The sequence below is a fragment of the Melanerpes formicivorus genome, unplaced genomic scaffold (genome assembly GCF_026170545.1).
Source record: "Melanerpes formicivorus ecotype bairdi unplaced genomic scaffold, bMelFor1.0.p_v2 SCAF_4, whole genome shotgun sequence".
Lineage (NCBI taxonomy): Eukaryota > Metazoa > Chordata > Aves > Piciformes > Picidae > Melanerpes > Melanerpes formicivorus.
This window is the reverse complement of record NW_027142356.1, coordinates 9,403,009-9,429,426: the sequence shown is the minus strand read 5'-3', so window position 1 is coordinate 9,429,426 and position 26,418 is coordinate 9,403,009. Positions and strand designations below refer to the sequence as shown.

Genomic DNA, 26,418 nt, shown 5'->3' with positions numbered 1-26,418 from the left:
GTTTCCTTTTAAACAGTGCCAGATGTTTAAGAATGAAAGTGAAAGGAGATACATTCTGGCTTTACCTGTTCTTTGTTAATACAATCTCACATAGCTGTAATTTGGAGTGAAAGATTGGAGATTTAACCTTGGCTGGAATTTTTTATCAGGTTTCTATGATTATCTACTATTGTCATCTGTGAAAAAGAGATGACACTCTAATTTCACAAAGTTAGAAGCCTTGGAATAATCATTTTCATATGCTTCACAGAGACCATGTTTGCACTGAGGTGAGCTATCCCAGATGCTCCAAAGCAAACTCAACAGCCTGTGTTACATCTCCCAAAAGTACTAAGGGTGTTGTCTAGTCAGAGTGTGGGTACTTAAACAAGACTTTTCTCCAACTGTTGCGCCTAGTTGCTCTTGTACTGGGCCTGGCAGCTGAGAGCCATATGGCCAGCAAGGAGAAAAGCAAAAGCAAAAGCAAAAAAATAATTTCTATGAAAAACAAAAGAAACAGAAGGTGAGAAACTTGGTAGGAAGCTATGCCAGGTCACACCTGGGTCACAACAACCCCATGGTAAACTATAGGCTATAGGATGTGTGGTTGGAAAGCTCACTACAAGAGTGACACTGAGGTGCTAGAGCGTGTCCAGAGAAGGGCAATGAGGCTCATGAAGGGCCTGGAGCACGTGGCCTAAGGAGCATCTGAGGGAGCTGGGGTTGTTCAGTCTGGAGAAGAGGAGGCTGACGGGAAACCTCACTGCTCTCTACTGCTACCTGAAGGGAGATTGGAGTTGAGGAGGGGGCCAGCCTCTTCTCCTTGGTAGCATGTGACAGCCTGTGCCAGGGGAGTTTAAGGCTGGATATTAGGAAATACTTCTCCACAGTGAGTGTTCTCAAACATTGGAGTAGCCTGCCCAGGGCAGTGGTGGAGCCACCATCCCTGGAAGTGTTTAAGCAGCGTGTGGATCTGTCACTCAGGGACATGGTTTAGTGCTGGGTCAAGGATTGGGCTAGATGATCTTTGAGGTCTCTTCCAACCGTATGTTTTCTGTGATTCTATAGCAGATGAAATAAATTGATGTAAAATTCTGGTGAAAATAGGAAAGGCCATTTTGATTCTAACATGCTGTGGGGGTTCCAGTGCTATTGTGGTCCACACATCTAAGCCTGTGTTCATCCCAATGTGACGTGGGAGAGATGTCCTCTTTTTCTCAGGTAAGATAATAGTTGGGAACCTTTAGTTGCTTGAGGAACCCTTGAGGTCACAAGTTTCTTCAGGTCAAAGTGAACCCTCAGATAAATTAATGACCAAAATCTTCCATGCACATGCAAGACCGTGTGCTTAAGTGAAAAAATACTTAGACTGATCATAACTTGACAAAAGGAACACGAAAGTTGCAGCTAGGATGGATGTCTGCACGGTGCCTACTGCATGGAGGGATACCTGCCATTCACAGGGCTGGGAGAGTGCATTAACTGACATGGAAAACTCTGTATTTCTCAACAGCACTACATAAAATGCTGCAGTCCTGCTCTGTTCTGATTTGTAGTCTCTGTTAGTGTGCAGATACTAGAAGAAAGACTGACCTAATCTTAGGAATCATTTCAGATTTTCTGACAGAGACTTATCATTTCCAAAGTACTGCGTTTGAGAAAGATGGTGTTGTGCTTTCAGCTGTTATGTTGTTATTGTTTGCCACGTTCCGGATGGCAGAACTTTGAGGGGGGAGGTTTAGATTGGATATTAGGAAAAATTTCTTTACCAAAAGAGTGGTTAGGCATTAGAACAGGCCACCTGGGGAGGTGGTGGAGTCAACATCCCTGGAAGTATTCAAAAAATGCATAGACATGGCACTTTGGGACATGGTGTAAAGGCTATGTTGGTGCTAGGTCAACAGTTGGACTCAGTCATAGAGATCTTTTCCAACCAAAATAATTCTATGAGTCCTAAAGGTGGATGCAGGATTCTGTTTCAAGGACTTTTAATTCTGAAGCTTCTGCTTTTATACAGCTAGAGCTGTATGGTGTAGTTACTTAACCAACCATTATGGCTACATGCCCTCAAAAATTGTCTAATTCTGTTCTTAGAGGTAATTTAAATTCTACTGAGGCAAAGAATAATATAATTCTGATACTTTGTTTCTTATTTCATCTAGATGAGTATCCAGAGAAGTGAAATGAAGCTTTAGTGGTGTTTCTCAATATGACACATGCTTTTTGCATCATAGGGCCAACTATTGATATGCCATGATAATAATACAATGGAATGGCAAGTTGAAATGATGAGAAGACTTTCGTGCCTTGCTAGTATAGAATAGCTATCCCTACATACTTCAGCTGTCCCTCAGCAATATTTGTCAGCCAGGTGATAGCAGCTATTTCTGTGTTTGCAAAGATGACCATGTGTGCTTGAAGTGTTTTATGTTCATTAAAATAGTTTGCTGGCCTCACTACTAAAATTTAGTCTGTAAGAGCCAGCAAACTGTTTCAGCTCAGGCTACTATGATCTATTTTAAACTGCTTTAGCATGGTAGGTAATAATTCTAGGTGGACACAAAAGCTGTGATCCGAGGTGAATAATTTTGTTAGTTGTCTTATAAATGTTTATCTTCATCTCTGACAGCGTATTAAATATCAAGTTACACAGGTTCTGCCATAGTACTTTGGTGATGTAGCAGCTTGTGAAACATGCACAGTTCAAGAAGCCATGTATTCTGAATTTTTAAGTCATGTAAAATGAGGTCACATGAGCAGCAGTGTTTCCTATCCCAGTCCTCCTCCTACTAAATGGAAAACAGAGAGTGAGAAAATGTCAGTATAATTAAACTGGGGGTCTGCCATGCATCATGGTAGAAATTTCTGATCCATGTATGAATAGGTCAGTGAAAGCATTCCCAAAACTGTAGCTGTGGTAAAGGGCACACAAAGGTAGTGCAAAATATGCTGTAGGTCTGTTAGGCAGGCTAGTGGTGCCATTTTTGCTGGAACACTAGTAACTCATAAAGAACACGAAAACAACAATAATGAAACAAACATGGGAGGAAAAAAAGGCTAACTGGTGGGGCAAGGATTTCTAGACAGAACAATTTGGTCTGGTGTCTATTACCAGTGTTAGTAAGGTCAATTACCTGTATGGAGTAGAGAAACCCACCTTATATTGTGGCATTAAGAGAAGATATGTGTACTTGATGTTTCACATAGTGTTTAATGAGCCTAGTCTTCAGCTTGGGCTGGGAGCCAGCAGAGCTACTGAAAGGGGAATTAGCCCTTAAGCACTCAAGCCTCTAGCCCTAGGGAGCAGCACCAGCAGCATTTACAAAGCTCTCAGGCAACTTCAACCCACTGAAATATCTGTGGGTTGGGCAGAGAAAACCCAATTTCAAACACAGAGCCTGGGTCTGAATAGGATGAAACAAGGTGAGGCACATTCATGACAGAAAAGTGTATCTGCAAGTAGGTAAATGGAGAGAGAAATGGATGTTATGCAGTGTTTAGGAAATGCTCAGAACCTAGGGCTGCTGTGAACTCTCTGCTGCAGCTGTTGCAGAAGGAAAATATCTTTTGACATCTTAGGTCAGGTGGAAAACAAGAAAGGGTGTTCAGTGGTTACCCACACCCAAGAATCTTATCTACACTTTGTTTGACAAAGCTTATGTTCTACTTTATGGTTGAAAACACTAAGTCTTGCTTAAGATATTTTTGCCTTTGGTTTCATTTTGAGGCAATCTGTTGTTAGGGGGAAAGATGAAGCAGAGTGAACTGTGCAGATTTAAAGTAAGGTGTCTTTAGAGAAATTATGAGTATAGACAGCTTTTGGAAGGCAGACTTGGTCTTGGGAAAGTGCTTGAGAACCTTAGAGCTGCGAGATGCTTCTTGCCAGGCTGTGCAGGAAAGGCTCTGTCAGGCTGTTCTTCAGCAGCTTCTGACTCCTGCTACACAGCAGCTTTGCTGAACTTGAGTTAGTGTTCCTCCTCTACAAGATGTGTTGGAGTGAGAGCTCAGGACTGTGGACAAAGCATGAGATGTTTCAGCCTTACGCTAAAAGATTTACTGCAGAACCAGAGAAAGCTTAGGAAAAAGTAGTGATGACTATGATTTATGACATGGAGAAAATTCAGATGGAGAGACTGAAGAAAAAGGATATGTTCACCCTACAAAGGAGACAAGAGAAGGTCTTAATGACGTGTGTGCTATTTTAGCACAATGGTGTCAAAAAGCTGGGTAAGGAACATAAATTTCTCCATCTCATAATGATGTAGGAGACATCTGTGATTTCACAGGACAATAAACTTACATTGACAGAAAGAAACAAAAGCTTCTTGAAGTATGTTTTACATAGTGAAGCTCGTCAGACATTGTTTCTTACACCAACAGTTTTACAAGCTTAAGGGGAAAAGGAGTAGATGCTATTATGGTTAAAGAATTAATTCAGAATTTTAAAACTGAATGACATTAGATCTTTTGGCAGGGAGTTTGTTTCATGCTTCAAAGCATGTTTAACTACCAGGGACAGAGAGAGAATATATAGGTGTATGTCATAATGTCTGGTACTAGTGAAATGATGCTAGGTTAGATGCCTCTAATCAGATGGCATGTGGCATGCGCAGAAGAGGTACAAATAATCTGACTTAGGGAGATCAGGTTTCATTGCTGTGGATCAGACAGGCTGATTTTGGCATTTCCTCAGCCAAGTTGCATAATAGCCTCTGACACATATCCAAGCTCTCCAACGCAATGATGTTTCATGGTGAGCCAAAGAGCTGACATACTGTGTGTGAAACAATGAATGTTATTTATCCAGCTGAGCCTTGAAATGAGGTAGATCATTTTATGAGGTAGGAAATTCAGGCAGGCTGTCTGAGACACACCAAGGTACAAAGCAGAAGACTGATATGCCAGGTGGGATGATTATGCAGAGTGGGAGGAAATAAGAGTCGAAGTGTTGTGTGAGCTAAAAAAAACCTTAGAAATGAGAGAAGAGCAAAAAAGCTTATGAAGCATACTGGAATGGATCCATGCAGTGTTTATATGAATGTGCTCAGCTTCAGAGATATAGAAAACTTCCCATTCTTCCTTGCTTGGGATGGATTTGATGGCAGAGCTATGAGAAAGGACCATGGGTGTGTCTGCCAAATCTCATGTTCCCCAGACACCCATCAGACAAGAGCTCATCCTGTTGGGATGTTTCTGCAGTGTCTGCTGCAGCTGCTTACCATTCTAACAGGAGAAGGCTAGTAGGGCAGAGCAGTGGATCACACAGCATTAACTGGAGTCACCATGCTGATCATGGCACACATTTCACAGGAAGAGATGTCAGTGGCTGCTGCTCTGCTACCTACCTGCCTTGATGGCCTGTGCTGTCACTTTGTGCTCCCACAGCTGTGAAACAGAGATGTCAGTTTGCTGTGGAAGCTGTCCTCTCCCTGTGAGCAATGTGGTACTGCAAGTCCTTCCTGTGTTTGACAAGGAGAGGTGGAGAATGGGATTAAATGATGGCAGCTGGGTTGTAGCCTGGAAGTGGAAAAGAGAGGGTTGAATCCATTGGCAAAATAGGGTGATGGAGCTTGAAATGCAACCAACATTTTCCAGTGTTACAGATGAATTAGAAAGGATAGCTTGGGTGGGGTATATTGGTTCAACTGACTTCTAGGCACCTTAATCACATAACTTCAGCAAGGCTGTCAGTTTTATGCCTGATGATACTGAAATAATTCTACTGATTTCAGCAGTTGTTTGGGATTTGCTCTGAGCATGTAACTGGACCAAATCATTTATCCTGACTTGATAGGCAAAATGTTGCTGTAAGCTACACATGAAATGTATGTCCTTCAAATTGGCCAGGAAAATATTCTTCTTTTCATGTGTGTACAGAATTCTCATTGCCTTTAACAATAAATGTCTGTGTGTCGAGCAATGTGTGAACAATGTCCTGTACATCAGTTAAACTGGAAACAATTCTGAACTCTTCTGTTATCCTCAGGTTATGTGCTCTGGTTTTGTGTGGGAGCTCTTACTCACACCTGTGAGTACATGTTGGAGTTTGGTATAACCTGAGAAGTATAAACCCTTTTCCTTGAACTTGACAATGCCATTGTAGTTCCTTCCAAAATTAGGACAAACTTGACTTCCCACATCATCTAATGACCAAATAGTAAGGTATTTGATGTGCCTGGCAGGTGCTGATAGAGGGACTTTAGGTCTCATCTAACAAATGTGAGGTTTCCCCCCCCCCTTTTTTTTTTTTTCCCCCTTCAATCTGCTGCTTTGAAAATTAAAATTTGTTCATTGTAAAAACATCAATAAATAAAAGAATATAGGTGGTGTCAGCACAACAATAGGCTGGTACCACCCTTAGTTCTGAAGATGAATATATGGATTTTTTTGAAAGATCTGATTGTTATGGTCTGAGTTCCACTCCCAGTTTCAACCACTGAAAGACTGAATCTATCTTCTACTTAACAGTATATTATTTAGGCTCAAGGTGAGGAGAAAGTTCTTCACAGAGAGAGTTGTTAGCCTTTGAAACGGGCTGCCCAGGGAGGTGGTGGAGTCACCATCCCTGGAGATGTTCAAGAGGAGATTGGACGTGGCACTTGGTGCCATGGTTTAGTCATGAGGTCTGTGGTGACAGGTTGGGCTTGATGATCTTTGAGGTCTCTTCCAACCTTGGTGATTCTGTGATTTAGAAGATTAAGAGAAACTTATGGAGGCAGAGCCTAATGTAGGCACATTGCCTGTTGAGTGTCTCTCTGTTTTTGAAGTTCCTTAGTTGGTGTGAAGCAGTATAACTTAACCATCGTCTCTGATTCATACCAGCTGAAAACCTGAGCCAGTTTTTTCCAGTGCCTCATAAATATACATCAATATAGTGTAAATTATTTCTTCTACAGCTAAAAATGCATCTCAGAGAACAAAAACACTGCTCCTGCTTCAGGCTTTTGATAGGTCAATCCCGTTTTCTTTTTGAGCAAGGACAGCCTATTTATACTTTCAGAATGTTTTTTTTTTTTTTTAGAAAGTAGATGGAGAACTGAAGGAAGTCTTGCTTTTGCTGTCTGTGTGAACAATATACATAGTCTTCACATTTTTATGTCTTTAAAAAATTAATGATGTCATAGTTTATTGTACTATTCATGCCCAAACTGGAAAAATCACACAGAATCAAACAACATTGGGGGTTGGAAGGGACCTTGAAAGATCATCTAGTCCAACCCCTCTGCTGGAGTAGGATCACCCAGAATAGGTCACACAGGAAGGCATCCAGGTGGGTTTTGAATGTCTCCAGAGAAGACGACTCCATGACCTCTCTGGACATCTCTTTCCAGTGTTTTGTCACCCTCACTGTGATAAAAGCTTTCCTTATGTTCACAAAATGCAGTAGTAAAATTTGGAGAGTGTACTTTCCATCTGTTGTGTCTGATTTAAAATGTGCATAGATCTAAAATTAAGATTTATGGTTAAAACTGTTAAAAAAAGATACTTCCCCTTGTCTATTAAAGCACATAGCAGAGTCTTTCTCTACTGTGAAGATTGCATAATGGCTCCTGCCCCCTAGGGTGACTTAAATGATCATTTTTGACATATGGTAAAACATACAGTGGAATACATACAACAGAAGTCTACTTTCCTCTAGGAACAAACTCTTCTATATAGCAGTATAAAAACTGTAGATCTGCCGCAGACCTCTGGCACTGCTGTGCATAGAGAGGATAAATTATTAATTTATTTAAAAGAAATCAGGCACATTGAAGCAATCTCTCCAGGAGTACAGCAATGATCTGACCATAGTCTGTTGGTACTAATTATTGCTAGATGACTATAATGTAGGATTTCAGGGTGCAAGGATTAGAATAGCCATTGCTAGCAGGTGAATGCCACCAAGGCTGTGCTTAGTGTTTTGGCAAATGTCTTGGAAAACCTGTTAATAGTGATGTTCACACATGGTCACTACTTTGGTAGTCACTTCAATGATGCAGAAGATTTTTAAGGTTTAATTGAAAGAATTTGGGAGAGGGGACAGAAATAGTTTGTTGCAGCCTTATTATTGATTTGCCACTTTGTTACTTGTATTTCAGTTAAAATACAAAGTGTTGTGTTCTAAAGCTGCTATCTGGCTGAAGTTGGTAGTGTAGGGGGTGTAAGGATTTTTTTTCTCATTGTGGTTCGTTTGTTTGTTTTGTTTTCTTACCAGTTTCTTACAGTAAGTAAGAAAGACCAAACTTTTTGAGCAGTTAACAGTACAGGTAGTGCTTGAGAAGATTAAAGTCAGAGAAGTAACTTTGGAAATACAATCCCTGCAGTTTTAATTTTCAGAATTCCCTTTGTAGACATTCAAGAGCAGGGGCAACACATTTTTTTGACACATGAATTAAAAAAATATATATATAATCCTTTCTGTTCATAATAGAAATTAGATGTTTGTGGAAGAATAAATTAATCCCAAATATTTTGAATGTAAATTAAGTTAAAATGAGACCCAGCTGATTACCTAGCATTTGACTTTTCATCCCTATCTGTAGTTAAATGAAGTGAGGTTAGGAAAACAATATATTGGCAAACTGGGACTCTGTAAACCAACTTTTGCTTATTGATCACTATCAATAATCTTTATTACCCAGCTCACTCCACTGAGTTTCAAACTTTATTTTTCTTCCAGTGTTTTATCTTTTTTAATATCAGCAGATGCTCTAAACAAACTGCTTTTTAAGTAAACTGAAATGCATTTCATTCAGCATAGACATTTCTGATACTGCTCTACAGAGATATTTGTTTTACCCTGGGCAAGAAGGTTCAGAATGGTTGTGTCATGTGTTGTGTATCATGTGCAAGCTGTAAAAATCTCTGGACTTGTTTTAAGCTGACAGTGTGTTTAGTATAACTTTATTCACTGCTCCTTCTGCTGCAATGAGTCTACACCAAATTCCCCAATTACTGCATAGTTATAAAACCATAAACAGATGGAAAATTAATATTTATAGCAAAATGCACAGGGTTTTGGTAGCTGGGAAGTCTTGGAGCAACAGATGATGTTAACAGTTAAGATTTAAAGAAAGCAGGCTGTTCAGGAAAACATGAAAGCTTGCATACTTCCTGAAGTAGTAGGTTATCTAATGATGACCTTCAATGTCAGTGTTAGCATGGAACCATCTGGGATTAACTGTTTAAGATGGATTGGCTTGTAGTGCTAAAAAAATTAATACATAGATAAATATATAGAAATTATTTCTTCAAATGGTCCCCCAAACCCAGCAGAAGTTTGCAAAATGCAGACCTTATGGCTTTTAGGTTTGCAAATGCCACCACCTAGACAGAGCCTTAAGTAGTGCAGAAACAAACAAACAAAAAAAGCTTTTAATGAGAGGGAGAAATAATTTACAACTGCAGCCCTTAAATACTGCTGGCCTGATGAGCCAAAGGTCAGGAGCAGTGGTATAATTTCATTAATACTGGCATACATCCAGAGCAACTTCCCTAGCTTCAGTGGCATGGTTACTTTGGAAATGTAGTAATAATGCTAAACATTCTTCTGGTGACTAACACCTCTAAATCTAGTAATCTCAGAACAGCAGCTTAGAAGGGATCAACACTCAATGTCAAAGGAAGGAAGTGGACTGGAACCCCTCCTTTGCCATCACTATACACAGCTACTAAACTGCCAAATTGCTGCTCTGTGGAAATATGGTTTGGTGGACAAATCTAATTCCTTCATAAAATTCATAGCCTGAAGTTACCTCCTGAGTTTTCTGTGGCTTTGATGTCTTTTGCTGATCTCTAACTGAAGTTTTTTAGTTTCAAAGTTCTATTATTCTCTCAAATACAAAGTAGTTAGTAGATATATTTGCATGTGCACTATTATAGTGTTGCTAAAAGGTAATAAAATAATATTCTGGAAAACCATATGGGAATATTTTATTGCTCTATGCTGAAAGACATGTTATTACCTGCTGAAGAGCCTTATAAGTTTTCACTGCATATCATTGTTTGTGAACAGCCCAGATTGCTTCACGGTTGTGCTGTGAGCTTGGAGATAGCCCAGGAAACCTATGCTGAGGATACAGCAGGGTTACGTGCATGCACAGGGGCTTTAACAAGTTTCAGTATTAGCTGGAGGAGTCAAAAAACCCCACAACAATGAAACAATAAAACCTACAAACAATAAAAAAACCCCAAAACAAAACCCAAGCAACCAAAACATGAAAAAACCACAACTCAGAAAAATACATAGAAACTGACTATGCATTGTAACATGCCACTGTCTGTGTAAGAAGTTTTCATAGATACTTCTTGCAGAGGCTGGAATGGTTCAGGAGGAAGTTGCAAGGTTCTACACACTGAAGTGACATTTTTGCTAATTTTCAGCATATAAGAACAAAATATTCTTGTCAAATGTGCTGTTGATTGTGCAACTTGTGTTGCATTATCATGGAATCACGGAATGTTAGGGGCTGGAAGGGACCTCAAAAGATCATCCGGTCCAACCCAGCTGCCAGAGCAGCATCACCTATACCAGATCACACTGGAATGCATCCAGGCAGATCTTTAATCTCCAGAGAGAGAGAAACTCCACAACCCCCCTGGGCAGCCTGTTCCAGTGTTATGTCATCCTCACAGTGAATTTTTTTTTGCTCATGTTTACATGGAACTTCCTATGCCTCAACTTCCATCCATTGCCACTTGTCCTGTCCTTGGGCATCACCGAGCAGAGCCTGACTCCATCCTCTTGGCATTCATCCTTTACATATTTATAAACATTAATGAGGTCACCCCTCAGACTTCTCTCTAAATTAAAGAGACACAGCTCCCTCAATCTCTCCTCATAAAGAAGATGTTCCACTCTCTCAATCATTATGTCACTACTGTAATTATTAGAACAGAACAAGAAAAGGGGGTTGGAGTGAGTTTTATAATATTCTAATAGGAGTAAACCTCTCAACTTTTAAGGCAAGAGCTACTCCTCTCTTTTTTTCTTTAAACAAATAATCCTTCTATTTCTCTGGCAAACAAATGCCACTTCACACGTACATTAAAGTTGTATCAGAAATGTTGCTTTTCAGTACCGTAGTCTTTGAAACCAGATTGCTGCATATATACAGTGCAAAAGTAAGATTTGACATTCCTATGCCTTTAAAAGCCATAGGATGATAGTTACAATATATAAAATCATATAGTTCTTTAAAACAGCAGACAGGTGCTTAACTTTTTGCCCAAAACCACCTGTGCACCTAATATCTATTACAAATGCTGAGGTACTTGTGATCTTTGTGCAGAAATTCCACCCATGTGCTTGCCTCTTTTTAGCAGCTTCGAGAGTCCCACCTGTGGTTCTTTCTTCAGAGCAGCAGCATTTTAGGACTCCGAGTCACCACCACAGCTGCTGCCTATGCAAGCCATACAAGGAGCTGTGCAAGTGTACTTTCATTTTCAGGAACAATATGTCAGGCTCACTATAAAGAAAGGAAGAATGTCTTTCTGATGCCTGCAGTTTAGAAAGGATGTTGAAAGAGTGCAAAAATGAGGGACAAAATGGTTCTATTTCTTTTTCTTTAGAAGTGGCAGCAGACATTGATTGTATTATGTAAATGTTTGCAGAGAAAGGACAGCGAGCAGTAAAGGTTTCCTTAGCAAAACAAAGGAACTAAGCCCCTGTGTTACAGCTAGCACATATAAAGTGGGGTCAAAGCACCTTAGAGTCTAGCAACACACACACTGCTGTTAGTGTTTTGGGCATGACGGTCCAGGTGATGATTTCTTTATGTCTTGGATGTTTTCAGATAGAGGTTGAATGCACTTTCTAGAGGGTTTGCTGTTACAAATCAAAACTAATCTTTGGGTTTAATACAGAAATAACTGAATGAAATTTAATGTCTTGTGATAAGTTTGGTATAAGAAGGTTGAAGGAATGGTGCAGCAATTCTAAGGAATAAAAAGACTGGGTTTTGAGAGAAGGAACAATTTCTTCTCTGGGGTTTGTAGAGGAAAGCACAAGAATTGATGGGCTTCAGTGCAGCAAGTTGGACATAAAGAAAAATGTTCCACTTGTCAGAACAGTGAAATACTGAGGAAAAAAATGCCTGTGGAAGCTGCAGTAATAATTTAGATGTGGTTAACTTTCCTTGAGAGAGAAGGATGAACTGGATAACCTCTAAAGTTTCTCCCAGCCTTTTTTTCTGAAAGCCTATTGTGGGTAATGTAGCTGTCAATTTTATCTTGAACTTCCTAAATCTTATTCTACTTATCTTTTGCTCCTGCTCCGCCAAAGTCTCTGGACTTCATACAATGCATCTGTTTAATGCCCTTGCATCTAAACACAAATGATATTCAACCTATAATTTCAAGAAAAAAGTTACAACACCCACCCCCCCCCTCTTCTTTTTAGGTCCTCCAGGGAAAAGAGGTAAGCGGGGCAGAAGAGGAGAGACTGGTAAGTTTCCAATTCCTTATGGCCCTTTGTTATTGGATGTCTGTGTTTTCATGAGAATGCATACCCAAGCATGCCTTCACTTTTTGTTCTATTAATTATGTGCTCTGAAAGAGTGTTTGAAACTTCTCTGATAAAAATGTGTGACCCTTGGCATATACCTGGTGGCCTTTCAGATAGTTTTGTAGTCTTAGGCATCATTAATTTTTAGGGACACTTCATAATATTTGACATGGTACCATTGGTAATACATTGGTAACTGTCAAACCTTTCTGGTATCTTCTCACACTTGTGCAAGCGAGAATAACTCCATGTAAGTCAGTCGTTGCAGTACTCTGTCAGTGTTGCATCAGGTCCCTGTGGTTTGAGGGGAACAATTTTATAAGGAAATAAAGAAGGGCATAAAATTCCTTATGTTAAGAATGTCAATACTCAGGGAATTAATGGGACAGGTAGACTATTCTTTAAGAGAAATTGTTGTTTGCTAGAAATTAGTAGCAATTAAGTTCTTAAAGAAACAAGAAAAACTTTTGTTGGTTTGCTACCCTTTACCAGGGAGGTTGCTGTTGAGAGTGGAGCTTGAAATTTCAGTTGAGACAATATTGTGAGATGCAGAACATGTCTTTCAGCTGACCTTCAGAGGAACAGGAACTGTTGATTACCTTTGCAGGGCTGAGGTTTTCATAAAGGTGAACTTTCTGGAGGCAGTGCAGGAGAAAATGAGCATTTCTATTCTCCTTGTCTCATCTAATCTGCCAGTTAGGAAAATCTTCCAATCAACTTGATCTCTGTAAATCTTCTGTAGCTTTTCTTATCTCTGTAAATGATCATTTATCTGGCTCTTAAAAACTATTTCTACATCTCTCTGCATCACAAAACTGAAACCAAGCCCTACCAGAGGTTAATATAAATCACCTTGGTGTTTCCAATCAAGTTTGGCTAGCTACTTCAGAGAAAAATGCCATGGTACAGAAGGAAATTCTGTGGTTGAAGATTGCCTTACAAATGATCCTGGCAATTACTTTGCAGGGTGCTTTTGAATCATTACACCTCAAATAAATGCATATTAAACTATTAATAAAGGAAATTGATCTCTCATTTGAAAACAGACCTGTACCTTAAAATGCTGCTAAAGAATGTTTACCAGGATGAAGAAATTACCTTAGTTGCAGGACAATAAAATTGCATTGTTAAAACCTAAAGGCTGTCAACATTAAAGGCAATCTCAAAGTACAGCTGCTGCCGTTTTATACTACTTTTGCCCTTCTCTTTATCCAGAAATTAAAGGCATAAAGGCTTAATGAAATGCCATTGATTGGGGAGCTGCAGCTGCTCAACTTAATAAGACCAAAATAGTAGATTTGATTTGTGGCCCTTGGATAACGTTTCCAAGAACTTCTACGCAAAAGTCTTTGAGTCTAAATAATTGAAAAAATGTGCAAATATCACTTCACAAAGTGAGACATTTTAATGGGGAGGCTTTTATATGTGTGCCTTGAGAAAGGAAGGTGATGAAAAGAAAGTTCAGAACTGTCAGGTGGCCACTGAAACCTCCCCTCATAGGCAAAGTTGCAAGGCTGGAAGATGCTGGTCTTGAGGAGATGCCAAGGTTAAATGCCAAGGGTACTTAGTGAAATTTTGCAGCCAAGCTGTGATCAAATGCCCACAACGTGGCTAACTGGAGCTGGTAATGTGGTTACATATGCTTTAGTGGTGGAGTCGGACCAAATGAATCATAGTCCATGGCTGGTATTTTTGGACCTGCATGACATTGCATGGAAAGGGATAGAGAAGCAACTTGCATAAGATTGCATGACTATGATTGAAGCATTGGTAAGGTAAGCGCATGCATTTAGGCATCAAACACATTCACAAGTTGCACCAACAAACCTAAACCGTACTTGAGTGGGAAAAAGTGTCCAGTGGATTAGCAGTGTTGCTCACTTGCAGTCCTGAGGCCTTGTGCTTGCTTGGCTTTGTACATGTGTGTCTTTAATAACTTTGTAAGCTTACATATTCTTTTTTTTTCTTTTTTTTCTTTTTTTTCCACCCTCTTTTCTTCTTCCCTGCCCCACAGGACCTCCTGTAAGTACAGTGATACATTGTTGGTTCTTCCAGAATCAGGGAGAAATCTATTAGATCCTGTTATCACCATGATAAAATGATCATGAATGATCAGGAGGGAGTCTTGATATTTATCCTTATACAGTGTAATCACTCACTAATTATCTTGGAGCTGAGCAATTTAATCAGAAAGTTCCTTAAGGAAGAAATAAATCTCTGAAACAATAAAGTTTTGTGTTCAGCACTCCAGATAGCAGTTTGGATCACAACTCCATGTAAGTATTTTATGTTCATTTTGCTTATGATTCGAGAACAGATATTTGCAGTGTAAAAATGTGTGATCTTTAAGTGCAGACTCAGTCACTCTGCATTTGGCTGGGTGGTAGCTTCCTCTGTTTGCTTGGGCTTTGTTTGCTTTGTTCTATATTCCTAGTGTAGGTCAAAAGTCTGACTTGAACAGGACTAAACACAAACATTGCAAACATTTTTTATTTGCCATGCCATTCATGTGCACCATATTGTGTAAAAGAGTGGCCATTAAAATAGTATTTCTCTTATAATGTTTGCAGACATCTTTATTTAACATATTTTTTTAAATTTACTTAATGCAGTAGTTCCACAATATTTTCAGGATCAGATTAATGCTGTGACCTAATCGTTTTCTTGTCAACTGTGTATCCTGAGCAGTTACGCTGCTTATCCTTGGAAGATTTTGACCATTTGCTCAGTGGTTCGTTTAGCCAGTCATCATTTAACATTTTCATTTAACAATGAAAAGCCAGGCTTAATGCATAAGGGTGCTGTTTATTTGAAAGGAACGCTGGCCTCCCCAATTTCTTTTGCAGTCTTCCCATGAAACACTTAGAGCAACCATAAATCATCATACCAGTGATTTTCCTGTAGCAAGACAAAGTGGCAAGAGTTCACGATGTACCTCATTATGAAAGTCTTTGACTTCAGCTCCCCACTGTTTTAGTACAGGTCCATAATAAAGTCTCAGTTGTGGCAGTATTAACTCAATCCTGAAGTAGCTCCCCAAACTGAGTAATTTTAAGAAGAATCTGACTTAAAATTCTGAGTTTCATACTTGAAACTTAGCAACCAAAACCTTTACTGTCTCTAAGAGCAATTAAAAATATACTTTTTGTTCCTAATTCACTTTTTTTTAGTTCCATAGACACAGTCTGGCTGGGGTCAACTGTTGGGAACTTAGTGTTTTCAACAGAGAGACTGTGGTAATCATCTTCACTTAAAATAGCAAATGCTTGTATATCTTACACAGCACTGCTTGGAATCATGTTGTATTTTCAAAGGGTGCTGCAGTGCGCTGTTTACTTTCCCTGTACATAGATACTGAGTGTCACATGTAATAACAGTCAAAGACTGAGGCTTTTAAAGAAAATTTTAATGGTTTGCTATAGCATTCTCAAATGTCCATTTCGACACCTATGTCCTAGTGGTAGCCTATGTAGCTAACACTTTATTGCCTAACCATTAAATATTTTTTGCTTTTAACCACAAGCTGCCCTTCAGTCTACATGGATAATTCTCTTCACAACAAAAGGAATTTCAGTGAGCACCAAAAGTAGCCAGTAGCCTTTTAATTAGAGGGCTAATTAAAATATAATTTGCATTGCCAAGGGCTCTTCTTCACCATGTGGTACCAAAGTCATGCTTATTGGTTTGTAGTGTTGTCACATATCCAAAGTCAATTGATATGCAAATTCTAATTTGTTAGTAATGTGCTCTGCATGTTTGTTACATTGTATGTCATGACTGTGTTGTTAATGTGTGTCATACCATTTCATCTCATTTGACCAGGGTCTACCAGGGAGAAATGGCTATCCGGTAACTCATCCTATATTTATCATAGTATATACACAATAGAACTCTAAAATCATGGTTTTGTATTTTGGATTTCCTTTCTTAATGTCAAAAATATTTCATCCAAACCCCCCTACCCCACCCCCCATCTCCCTCTGTCTCTCAGATGGCTATAAAATGTAGGACTTCCATGGAAAACCAAAGCAAAACAGTTTGGAGAAGTTTTTGGAAAGAGCCTGTGTGTGTGACAATGCATAAATGCAATGCACTGATTGACACTGCACATATTTTACATATTTTGCATTGAGTTTCTGTATTCTTGCATACAAAATTAATTCTTTACTCTGACTCAAAAGCATTCTTTAGTGAGATACTGCATTTCAGTCTCCTGTATTAGAAAGCTCTACAGTTGCCATATGGAATCTCTAAGTTCCTTCTTTTAATTCTATCCTGTTTCTCTTTGCTGCTTCATTAAATGCATTTTGAGCAAAGTAAAATGCTATTACAGGGGTCCTAGCAGTTGGCTGCACTGTCTATCACAGAGCAATTTTCTGATAATGAATGTAATTCATTTTTCTGCCAAGTTCCACTCATCTCTTTTAGGTTTATTGCCTGAAAAAAAAAGAAATAAAATATATGAAATAATGCATCTTCCTAAAACCTATTAGTAGTATATTTCTTTCAAGTAGTCAGGCAAGCTCACTGCAGTGGCTCATTTAAGGGAAGTAGTATATGCCTGCTGTCATATGTGCATTAGAAGCTCAAGTTACAAGATGTGTAAGTGGGTGCATTTCAGTGACAATCCATATGAACAACATAGTGACTGATAAAGTATGACGGTGATCTTAACATACTTTATAGCCTGGAGGGCTCTCCCATGCTGACTTGTCTCTGTATTTCAGACAAAAGATGACTAATTATTCAATGAGTTGTAAAAATGTTTCTAGTAGTAAATATAAAATGCATACCTTGAACACACAGAGGAAAATTTTGTAGAATGTCTGAATGGTTTGGTCTAGAAATTACTTTAAAGATCATCTAGTCCAACATCCTGCCATAGGCAGGAGTATCCTTCACTAATCACAGGTTGCTCAAAGACCTACCCAACCTGACCTTAAACAACCCCTGGAATGTGACATCCACAACTTCTCTGGCAACTTGCTCCAGTGCCTCATCACTCTTACTGTAAAAAATTTCTTCCTTATGTCTGATCTAATCCTGTTCTCCTTTAGTTTAAAATTCTTGCCCTTTATCCTGTAACTACAGGACTTGGTAAAAAACAAACAAACAAAAAAATTAAAAAAATCTCTGCCTTTCTTATAAGGGCCCTGTATATATTGGAAGCCCCCAATAAAGTCTCCCTGGAGCCTTTTCTTCTTCTTGAGGCTGGACAACCCCAACTCTCCCAGCCCAACCTCATAGAAGAGGTGCTCTAGCCCTCTGATCATCTTTGTAGCTGCTCCAACAGTTTCATGTCCTTCTTTTGCTGAGAACTCCAGAGCTGGACACATTATGCCATGTGAGGTCTCCCCAGAGTGGAGCAGTGAAACAGAACCACCTCCCTTGACCTGCTGCCCATGCTGCTTTTTATGCAATTCACTTCTCTGTTTTTCTCTTTTGTAGTTGCAGACTTTTCTTAGAAATGTTACCAATGAAGCATCATCTGATGTCTGTCTTTACTATTACAAGTGGTTGGAAGTCACCTGGTGAGGAAGAAACTTGCTTGGCTATTCTGAAACCATTATCAGTTTTCAGAGCTCACATTCTGATTTTACTAAGAGTGATTAATCTGTGTAGCTGAGCACACAAGTGTGTGGAGGATAAGATGGAGTTGAAAGCCTGTTAAAACCCCTTATATTATCCTCATCCAGCTATGGACTCTGTATAGCAAGACTGGGATTTAAAAGAAAAAAACATGCTTAGGCTCTTAGGCTCTTCTGTGGAAATTACATATCTTTAGTGATCCTCATCCTGGTTAATGAACATAATGTACAAGGTAAAGTTTATATTGTGCAAAGCACAAAAAATGGATTTAATTTCTTGGTCTAGAGTGTAAGTTGAGAAGACGAGTGAAATGTATTCGTGATAGACCCATGCAGGCTTTGAAGGCACAGGGACACTGTGAAAATGCATTTTCTTTAGAGCCTGAGGGCTCAGTCCTTTGTCCTGGTCCAGATGCTTTCTAGAAGATTTGCTGTGAGATCTGAAGACACCAAAATTTCTTGGAAGTCATGTTAGTGGAACTCCTTGGTCTAATATTGGTATTCATCAAGTACTGTGTTCAGTTCTGGGCCCCTCGCTACAAGAAGGACACTGAGGTTCTGGAATGTACCCAGAGGAGGGCAGCAAGGTTCATGAAGGGCCAGGAGCATATGGCCTAAGGAGCATCTGAGGCAGCTGAGACTGTTCAGTGAAGGGAGGAGGTGGCTGAGGGGAGACCTCATTGCTCTCTACAACTACCTGAAGGGAGGTTGGAGTGAGGAGGGGGCACCATCTTCTCCTTGGTGGCAAGTGGCAGGACCAGAGGAAATGGTTTCAAGCTGCACCAGGGAAGGTTCAGGCTGAATGCTAGGAAATATTTCTTCACAGAGAGGGTTCTCAAGTATTAGAATGGTCTGCCCAGGGCACTGGTGGAGTTGCCATCCCTGGAGGTGTTTAAGCAGTGTGTGGACCTGATGCTTAGGGACATGGTGTAGGGTTGACCCTAAGCTGAGTTAAAGGTTGAACTGGATGATCTTTGAGGTGTCTTTCAATGAGATGTTTTCTGTGAGTCTGTGATTGTTATGGATAAACTTTAGTCTGAATATATTTGTATGTGTGCATGCAGCCATTCCTGCTGCCTTCAGTAGTCCTTGGCACCTACTGAACAGTTTTTCCTGCTAGAAAATGCCTCAGAATAGAATTTGGCTTTGGTTTTTGAAAGTCATTACTTGGCTGGCTGGTTCAGTATTTTCAGTCATAGCCATATCTTCCTGCTTTGAATGTGAAATATGTAACAGCAACTGCAATACGCTTTAGAAGTACTTATGCAGCCCTGTAGAACTCTATGAAAAGGCTGTTAGTGTTTAAAGTTAGTTCTCTAGAGTCCTATTTAACTCCTGCAGAAACCTTATTACTCTAATCTTTACTGGATTTTATAGGATATTTTGTGAGGATAGTGAGGTATGTCTGCCACACATAACCTAAAACCCCTTCTGCTCAATAGACCAAATCATAATGTTGCAGATTCACCAAAACTAGCAGCTGTGTTTTTCAAGACTTAAGTTTTCATTGTCTGTGTTCATTCTAATTTTGAAGGTACCTTAAGAAATAACAGTAAAAGGAATTACTGTGAGAAATCTACATTCTGGGAAGATATGGTATCAAAAGTCAAGAACATAAGCTGGACTTTCTCCTAGTGACTACCACAGTCACAGTATCACAGTATAACTAAGATTGGAAGAGACCTTGAGGACCATCGAGTCCAACCTGTCACCACAGACCTCATGACTAGACCATGGCACCAAGTGCCACGTCCAATCTCCTCTTGAACACCTCCATGGACGGTGACTCCACCACCTCCCTGGGCAGCACATTCCAATGATGAACGACTCACTCGGTGAAGAACTTTCTCCTCACATCGAGTCTAAACCTCCCCTGGCACAGCTTGAGACTGTGTCCCCTTGTTCTGGTGCTGGTTGCCTGGGAGAAGAGACCAACCCCTTCCTGGCTACAACCACCCTTCAGGTAGCTTTAGAGGGCAATAAGGTCACCCCTGAGCCTCCTCTTCTCCAGGCTAAACAATCCCAGCTCCCTCAGCCTCTCCTCATAGGGCTTGTGCTCAAGGCCTTTCCCCAGCCTTGTTGCCCTTCTCTGGACACATTCAAGTGTCTCAATGTTCTTCTTAACCTGAGGGGCCCAGAACTGGACACAGTACTCAAGGTGTGGCCTAACCAAATCAGATCAGGAGAAGTGTGGTGTGGTGGGGTGGAAGGGTAAGGCCAAGAAGCCTCCTCCCTTCCCCCTTGTAAGGTAAAAGGGAAAAAAAAAATTGAAGGGAAAGGAAAAAAAACTCTCAAGCTGAATTAGCAAGGCAGTGGAGCTATATTTACAAAGCAGTGTAGGATTTGCAGGGGAATATTTACAAATTTACAATATCTACAATATATACAAAGATATACAACAGAGTAACACAGAAATGAGAGTAACCCCCCTCGGCAGAGGGGGTTCCCCACCTCCGCTCTCCCCTCTCTCCCCCCCTTTCCCCCGAGTGGGATAGAAAGAGAGAGAAAAGAGAGAAAAAAAAATGTTAGAAGCAGTTTGTGTTAATTGGAAGGGAGTTAATACCGGCTTTTATCTGGTCTTCAAGGCCGAGGCCTTGGCAGAAAGCCGAGCAGAGAGAGAGCTGCTGCACCGTGGAGAGGCGGAAGCAAGACTGATAGAAAAGTCCTGGAAATGCCCAGTTCACTCCCAGTTCAGAAGGTGCTTCCTCCCACTTCACCAATGAAATAGTTTAGATTATTCTTTCCGTTTACCAACTTCCGTCCACCATATTCCCTTTCTTAAGGGGACAGCGTCAACCGGCCACATGTGGCTAGCAGGTCGAGGGAGGTGATCCTCCCCCTCTACTCAGCCCTGGTGAGACCCCACCTGGAGTACTGCGTCCAGTTCTGGAGCCCCTATTACAAGAGGGATGTGGAGGTGCTGGAACGTGTCCAGAGAAGGGCCACAAGGATGATCAGAGGGCTGGAGCACCTCTCCTATGAGGACAGACTGACGGAGTTGGGGCTGTTCAGTCTGCAGAAGAGAAGGCTCTGAGGTGACCTAATTGTGGCCTTCCAGTATCTGAGGGGGGGCTACAGGAAGGCTGGGGAAGGACTTCTCAGGATCTCAGGTAGTGATAGGACTAGGGGGAATGGAATGAAGCTGGAGGTGGGGAGATTCAGGCTGGATGTGAGGAGGAAGTTCTTCACCATGAGAGTGGTGAAACCCTGGAATGGGTTGTCCAGGGAGGTGGTTGAGGCCCCGTCCCTGGGGGTGTTTAAGCCCAGGCTGGATGAGGCTCTGTCCAGCCTGATCTAGTGTGGGGTGTCCCTGCCCATGGCGGGGGGTTGGAACTAGATGATCCTTGTGGTCCCTTCCAACCCTGAATGAAACTATGATACTATGAGTACAGGGGCACAATGACTTCCCTGCTCCTGCTGGCCACACTATTCCTAATGCAGGCCAGGATGCCATTGGCCTTCTTGGCCACCTGGGCACACTGCTGGCTCATATTCAGGTGGCTGTCGATCAGCACACCCAGGTCCCTCTCTGTTTGGGAGCTCTCCAGCCACTCTGACCCCAGCCTGTAGCTCTGCATGGGGTTGCCGTGGCCAAAGTGCAGCACTCGGCACTTGGACTTGTTGAATGCCATCCCATTGGACTCTGCCCATCTGTCCAGTCTGTCGAGGTCCTTCTGCAGAGCCTTTCTACCCTCTAACTGACCAACATCTGCTCCTAACTTGGTGTCATCTGCAAACTTGCTGATGACTGACTCTACCCCCTCATCCAGATCATCAATGAAGATGTTAAAGAGGACGGGGCCCAGCACTGATCCCTGGGGGATGCCACTGGTGACTGGCCGCCAGCTGGATGTGGCACCATTCACCACCACTCTCTGGGCGCAGCCCTCCAGCCAGTTCCTAACCCAGCACAGAGTGTTGCAGTCCAAGCCACGAGCTGACAGCTTAGATAGCAGTTTGCTATGGGGGACGGTGTCAAGGGCCTTGCTGAAGTCCAGGTAGACCACATCCACAGGCCTCCCCACGTCCACCAGACGGGTCACCTGATCATAGAAGGAGATCAGGTTGGAGAGGCAGGACCTGCCCTTCCTAAATCCATGTTGGCTGGACCTGAGCCCTTGGCCATCCTTCAGGTGTGCAGTTATTGCCGCCAGGATAATCTGCTCCATCACTTTCCCTGGCACTGAGGTCAGGCTGACTGGCCTGGAGTTTCCAGGTTCCTCCATCCGACCCTTCTTGTGGATGGGGACCACATTGGCCAGTTTCCAGTCATCTGGGACCTCACCAGTGAGCCAGGACTGGAGGAAAATGATGGAGAGCAGCTTGGCCAGCTCATCTGCCAGCTCTCTCAGCACCCTAGGATGGATCCCATCCAGTCCCATGGACGTGTGAGTGTCCAAGTGGCTCAGCAGGTCCCGAACTAATTCCTCATGGATTACCGGGGCATTACACTGCTCCCCAATCCCATCACCCAGCTCAGGAGGCCACTCGTCCTGAACTCTTCCTGCCTTGCTGTTAAAAATTGAGGCAAAGAAGGTGTTCAGGACCTCAGCCTGTTCCTCGTCTTCAGTCACCGTGTTCCCCTCCAGGTCCAATAAGGAGTAGAGGTTCTTCTTGCCTTTCTTTTTAGTGTTAATATATTTGTAAAAATGCTTTTTACAGTCATTAAGGGGTTTAGAAAACCATAATTAATTGGTCATTATGTAAGACAAAGTGAATACTATAAAAAATGTACACTGTCACATCTCCTTTTTAAACTGATTAACAGCTTTATATAGCAGGCAGTGATCACATCATCTTAAATAAAACAAAAGAGGGCACAAAACTAGAGCTTGAGAACACAAACATTTGTGGCACAGAATTTGTATAGCAAAATCACTTCAGAAACAATGCTAGAACTTGGAATCTTAGAAGTTGATTGAGTGGTTAGAAGTTATTTACTCTTTTACATTGAAAAACTGAAGCAGATTGAGAATGTTTGTTCTTCTACTTTGCCCAACTTTGGGTAGAGATCAAGCTCAACAACCAAGTAAATCATCCTGTAAGCTGTTGCATATGTGGTGGTAAAGCGGCAGTATGTTCAGAAGGAAGACTTAGAATATGAAGAGGCCTGTTTAGCTTTGCTTGATAAAGAGGAGATTGGGGGAATTTATATCTTTCCATGATGTCAGTCTGCAGGGCATCTGCTGCATTTACAAGACTTTTTAGGAGCTGTTGTGGCTGCTCCAGGTGACCATATGCCTTACATTAAATCCCATTGCTTTGTACATCCTTGTTCTTCATTTTCTTGCAGAAAAGGATATGCCTAAATTGGAGGTTGTTCTCCTTTAACTGTAAACCATCATTTACTCAAACCTGAAATACAGATCTTTTACATTAAATAAGTGAAATTTCAAATTTTCTTAACTCTTGAAAGCCTTTCTTACTGCTGAATGATGAAGATAAACTGGCAAAGCTTAGGACAACAAGTAGAGAATTTCAATTCTTTAGTCTTCCTTCTAGCTTAGAAGATGTCTTCACACCAGATTTTTGCACCTGCAAACATGTGTCTCCATATACCACAAGACAAACTGTTACCCCAATATGTAAGGAATTTCGGGTTGCTGTAGGAAGTATCCAATGCTCCCTCAGTCTCCTTTCTGTTCCTGTATTACAGAGATTTACGGGTAGAACAGGAAATGGCAGTGTTTGAGGTTGAAGAAATAGCCCTGGGATGTAAGAACATGAAGACTACTGTTATGGGAAATTGGATAAGGACTTTTGACTGTCCTTCTGTGTGGCTTTGTCTTTGACACTACTTCACATTTCATTTTTTGCTGGTTCTCCAGTTACATTAGGACTCTATGCAAATGTGCAATAATTAGCACAGCAAGTTTTTCAACCTCAGATACTATGGCAGCTCTGTTGCTATAAAACAGATATAACTGAAATAATCAAGAGAGAAGAAATGGCCAAAGATAACATTTTTCATCAACAATTAAGCACAGCCTGTGGCAGTATTAAGCATTTCTTCAACAGCTGTAGTATTCCAGTAGCTGGTCAGCTCTCCTCTTTTTCACATTTGTAGTGAAATATAAATGTCTAGGTTCACAGAATGGCTATATCATCTCCTAACCCTACCCTGAGGATTTGGCTTGCTGATCCTATAGAAGGTTCCTGCTCTACAGCATTTCCTTTTCTCAGCAAATGTCTTTACAGACCACCTTTATTTTTTTGTCATTTAACCAAAGTGATGCCCTAAACCTATACCAGCAAAACTTTTGCAGTAAGTTTGAGGTTTGGTAGTGAAGCATTGGTAACTGTTCCAGGTTTTACTTTCTTTTGTTTTCAAATACACATCAAATGCAAATCATCTGGAATCTCAAAATTTGTTTAGTCAGTTCTACATATTTTATCCTTATTTTCAGTGCTGGTAGAAGTGATTACCTTGGGAGAAATGATGTTTTCAGTTGATCCATTTGCCTCAAACTACTTGCTTGTTCTCAATAAGTGGAGAGAATCCTCTGCTTTCTTGAAATAGATAGCTGGTCACTGTCCATCTCACAAGATTACTGGGTTTACCGATTTCTTCGTTTCTAAATATGTACCCCTTGTCTGTTGTTCCAAAAAGTTGCCAGCTGATGTCCATGCTTTAGATTCAGCAGGAAACGATTTACTATTCAGGATGAGCTTAAGTCCTTAGACCTTTTTTTTCCTTATTTCACATAACCATTTTCCATTAATACATTAATTGCAAGAAATTGGAACTCTGTGTAGTCTTGCCATGGTTCACTGCAACTCTGCATACCAGCCATTTCTTAGTGAGTCTTCCAAGAGCATGCTTCAGCTGACATGGGTTGCAATCCTAAGCTATTACAGCCAGCCTCTAGATGTCTTTGTGCGTTCTACACCAGTCTTACAGTCATATCACAGAAGCTGGACTTCTGTATTATAGTCAGGCCAGGCGCTGCAGGAGTAATAGTTGGGGAGATAATTCACTTCCACTTTCACACAGGAAGCTAAACCAGCTTTCTTCAGCTGTAGGCAAACGATGCTTTCAATCTTTTCTATGGATACATCTGTCAAATCTATCACTCAGTGTTGGCTGCAGATACTGGAATTGATTGTTCTAAATGATGGATAGTACTATGGCTGTTTTCAAGCCATATTTGTGCTAGAACTATGGAATGGTAGGGGTTGGAAGGGGCCTCTGGATATATAGTCCAAAGTCCCTGCTAATGTAGGTACACCCAGAGCAGGTTGCATAGGAATGCATCCAGGCAGGTTTGGAAGGCCTCCATAGAAGGAAATTCCATAACCTCTCTGGGCAGTCTGGTTCAGTGCCGTCACCCTCAAAATTTTTCCTTCTGCTTATGTGGAACATTCTTTTTTCCAATTTGTGTCTGTTGCCCCTTATCATGTCACTGGATACTATTGAGAAAAGCCTGGCTCCATCCTCCTGATGCTTACTACTTAGATATTGATCAGGATCAATGAGATTCCCACTCAGGCTTCCAGTCTTCTCTTCTCCAGGCTAAGCAGGCCCAGGTCTCTCAGCCTTTCCTCATAAGGTAGATGTTCCATTCCCCTCAGCATCTTAGTGACTCTCCACTGGACTCTCTCTAGCAGTTTTCCCTTATGCTCCTTGAATTGGGGAGACCAGAAGGGGCAGAGATGTGGTGTCATCCAGGTTAGGTGTGAATTTTACCTTGATATCAAACCACAGATATAGCCCTAATTACAGTTTTTAACAGCGCTATCAAAAACACATTCTGTCAGTTAATATCCTGATAGGTAAGAGGTCAAGTCCTCTCTTTAAAAAAGTGAGTTATACCATACTTCCTTGCAGTTGTAGCATTGGTTAATAGGCCTATAGCTACAAGGTGTGCCAGATTGTCTATTCCTAGATAACTTGAGCAGCACCTCAGAAATCTTCCTAACATAGTGTATCAGAATCATAGAATTGTTTCACCAGGAAACTACTAAGATTACTGAGTCCAATCATTAATCCAACAGCACCATGGCCACTAAACCATGTCTCAAAGTGCCATGTCTGCATGGTTGGGTGTTTTTTCTAACATCTCCATGGACAGTCACTCCACCTCTTTGAGCAGCTTGTTCCAATGCCTGACCACACTTTCAGTAAAGCATTTTTTTCCTCATGTTCAGTCTAAACCCCCCCTGGCACAATTTGAGGCTTTTTTTCCCTCCTTGAAAACAAGCAGCTGTAAAAATACTGCTTGCAGCCTGACATTGCCCCCAACTTCTCCTTAATACAATCTAGAATCCTCAACAGGTAGCAAATGCATGCTTCAGTTTAAACAGGCACAACACACACTTGCTGCTAAGTATGACTTAGTACTTCTGTGCCATGAGAACTAGAAG

General features: G+C 41.1%; 1 protein-coding gene across 1 annotated transcript in view; it reads left to right on the top strand.

The window, feature by feature from the left end:
- Positions 1 to 26,418, top strand: part of COL25A1 (collagen type XXV alpha 1 chain) — a 348,081-nt gene that overhangs the window by 173,276 nt on the left and 148,387 nt on the right. The window contains exons 3-5 of the mRNA XM_068136899.1: positions 12,362 to 12,406; positions 14,481 to 14,488; positions 16,289 to 16,315. Of these exons, the coding sequence (XP_067993000.1) occupies positions 12,362 to 12,406; positions 14,481 to 14,488; positions 16,289 to 16,315 (80 nt within the window). The remainder of the gene's footprint in view (positions 1 to 12,361; positions 12,407 to 14,480; positions 14,489 to 16,288; positions 16,316 to 26,418) is intronic.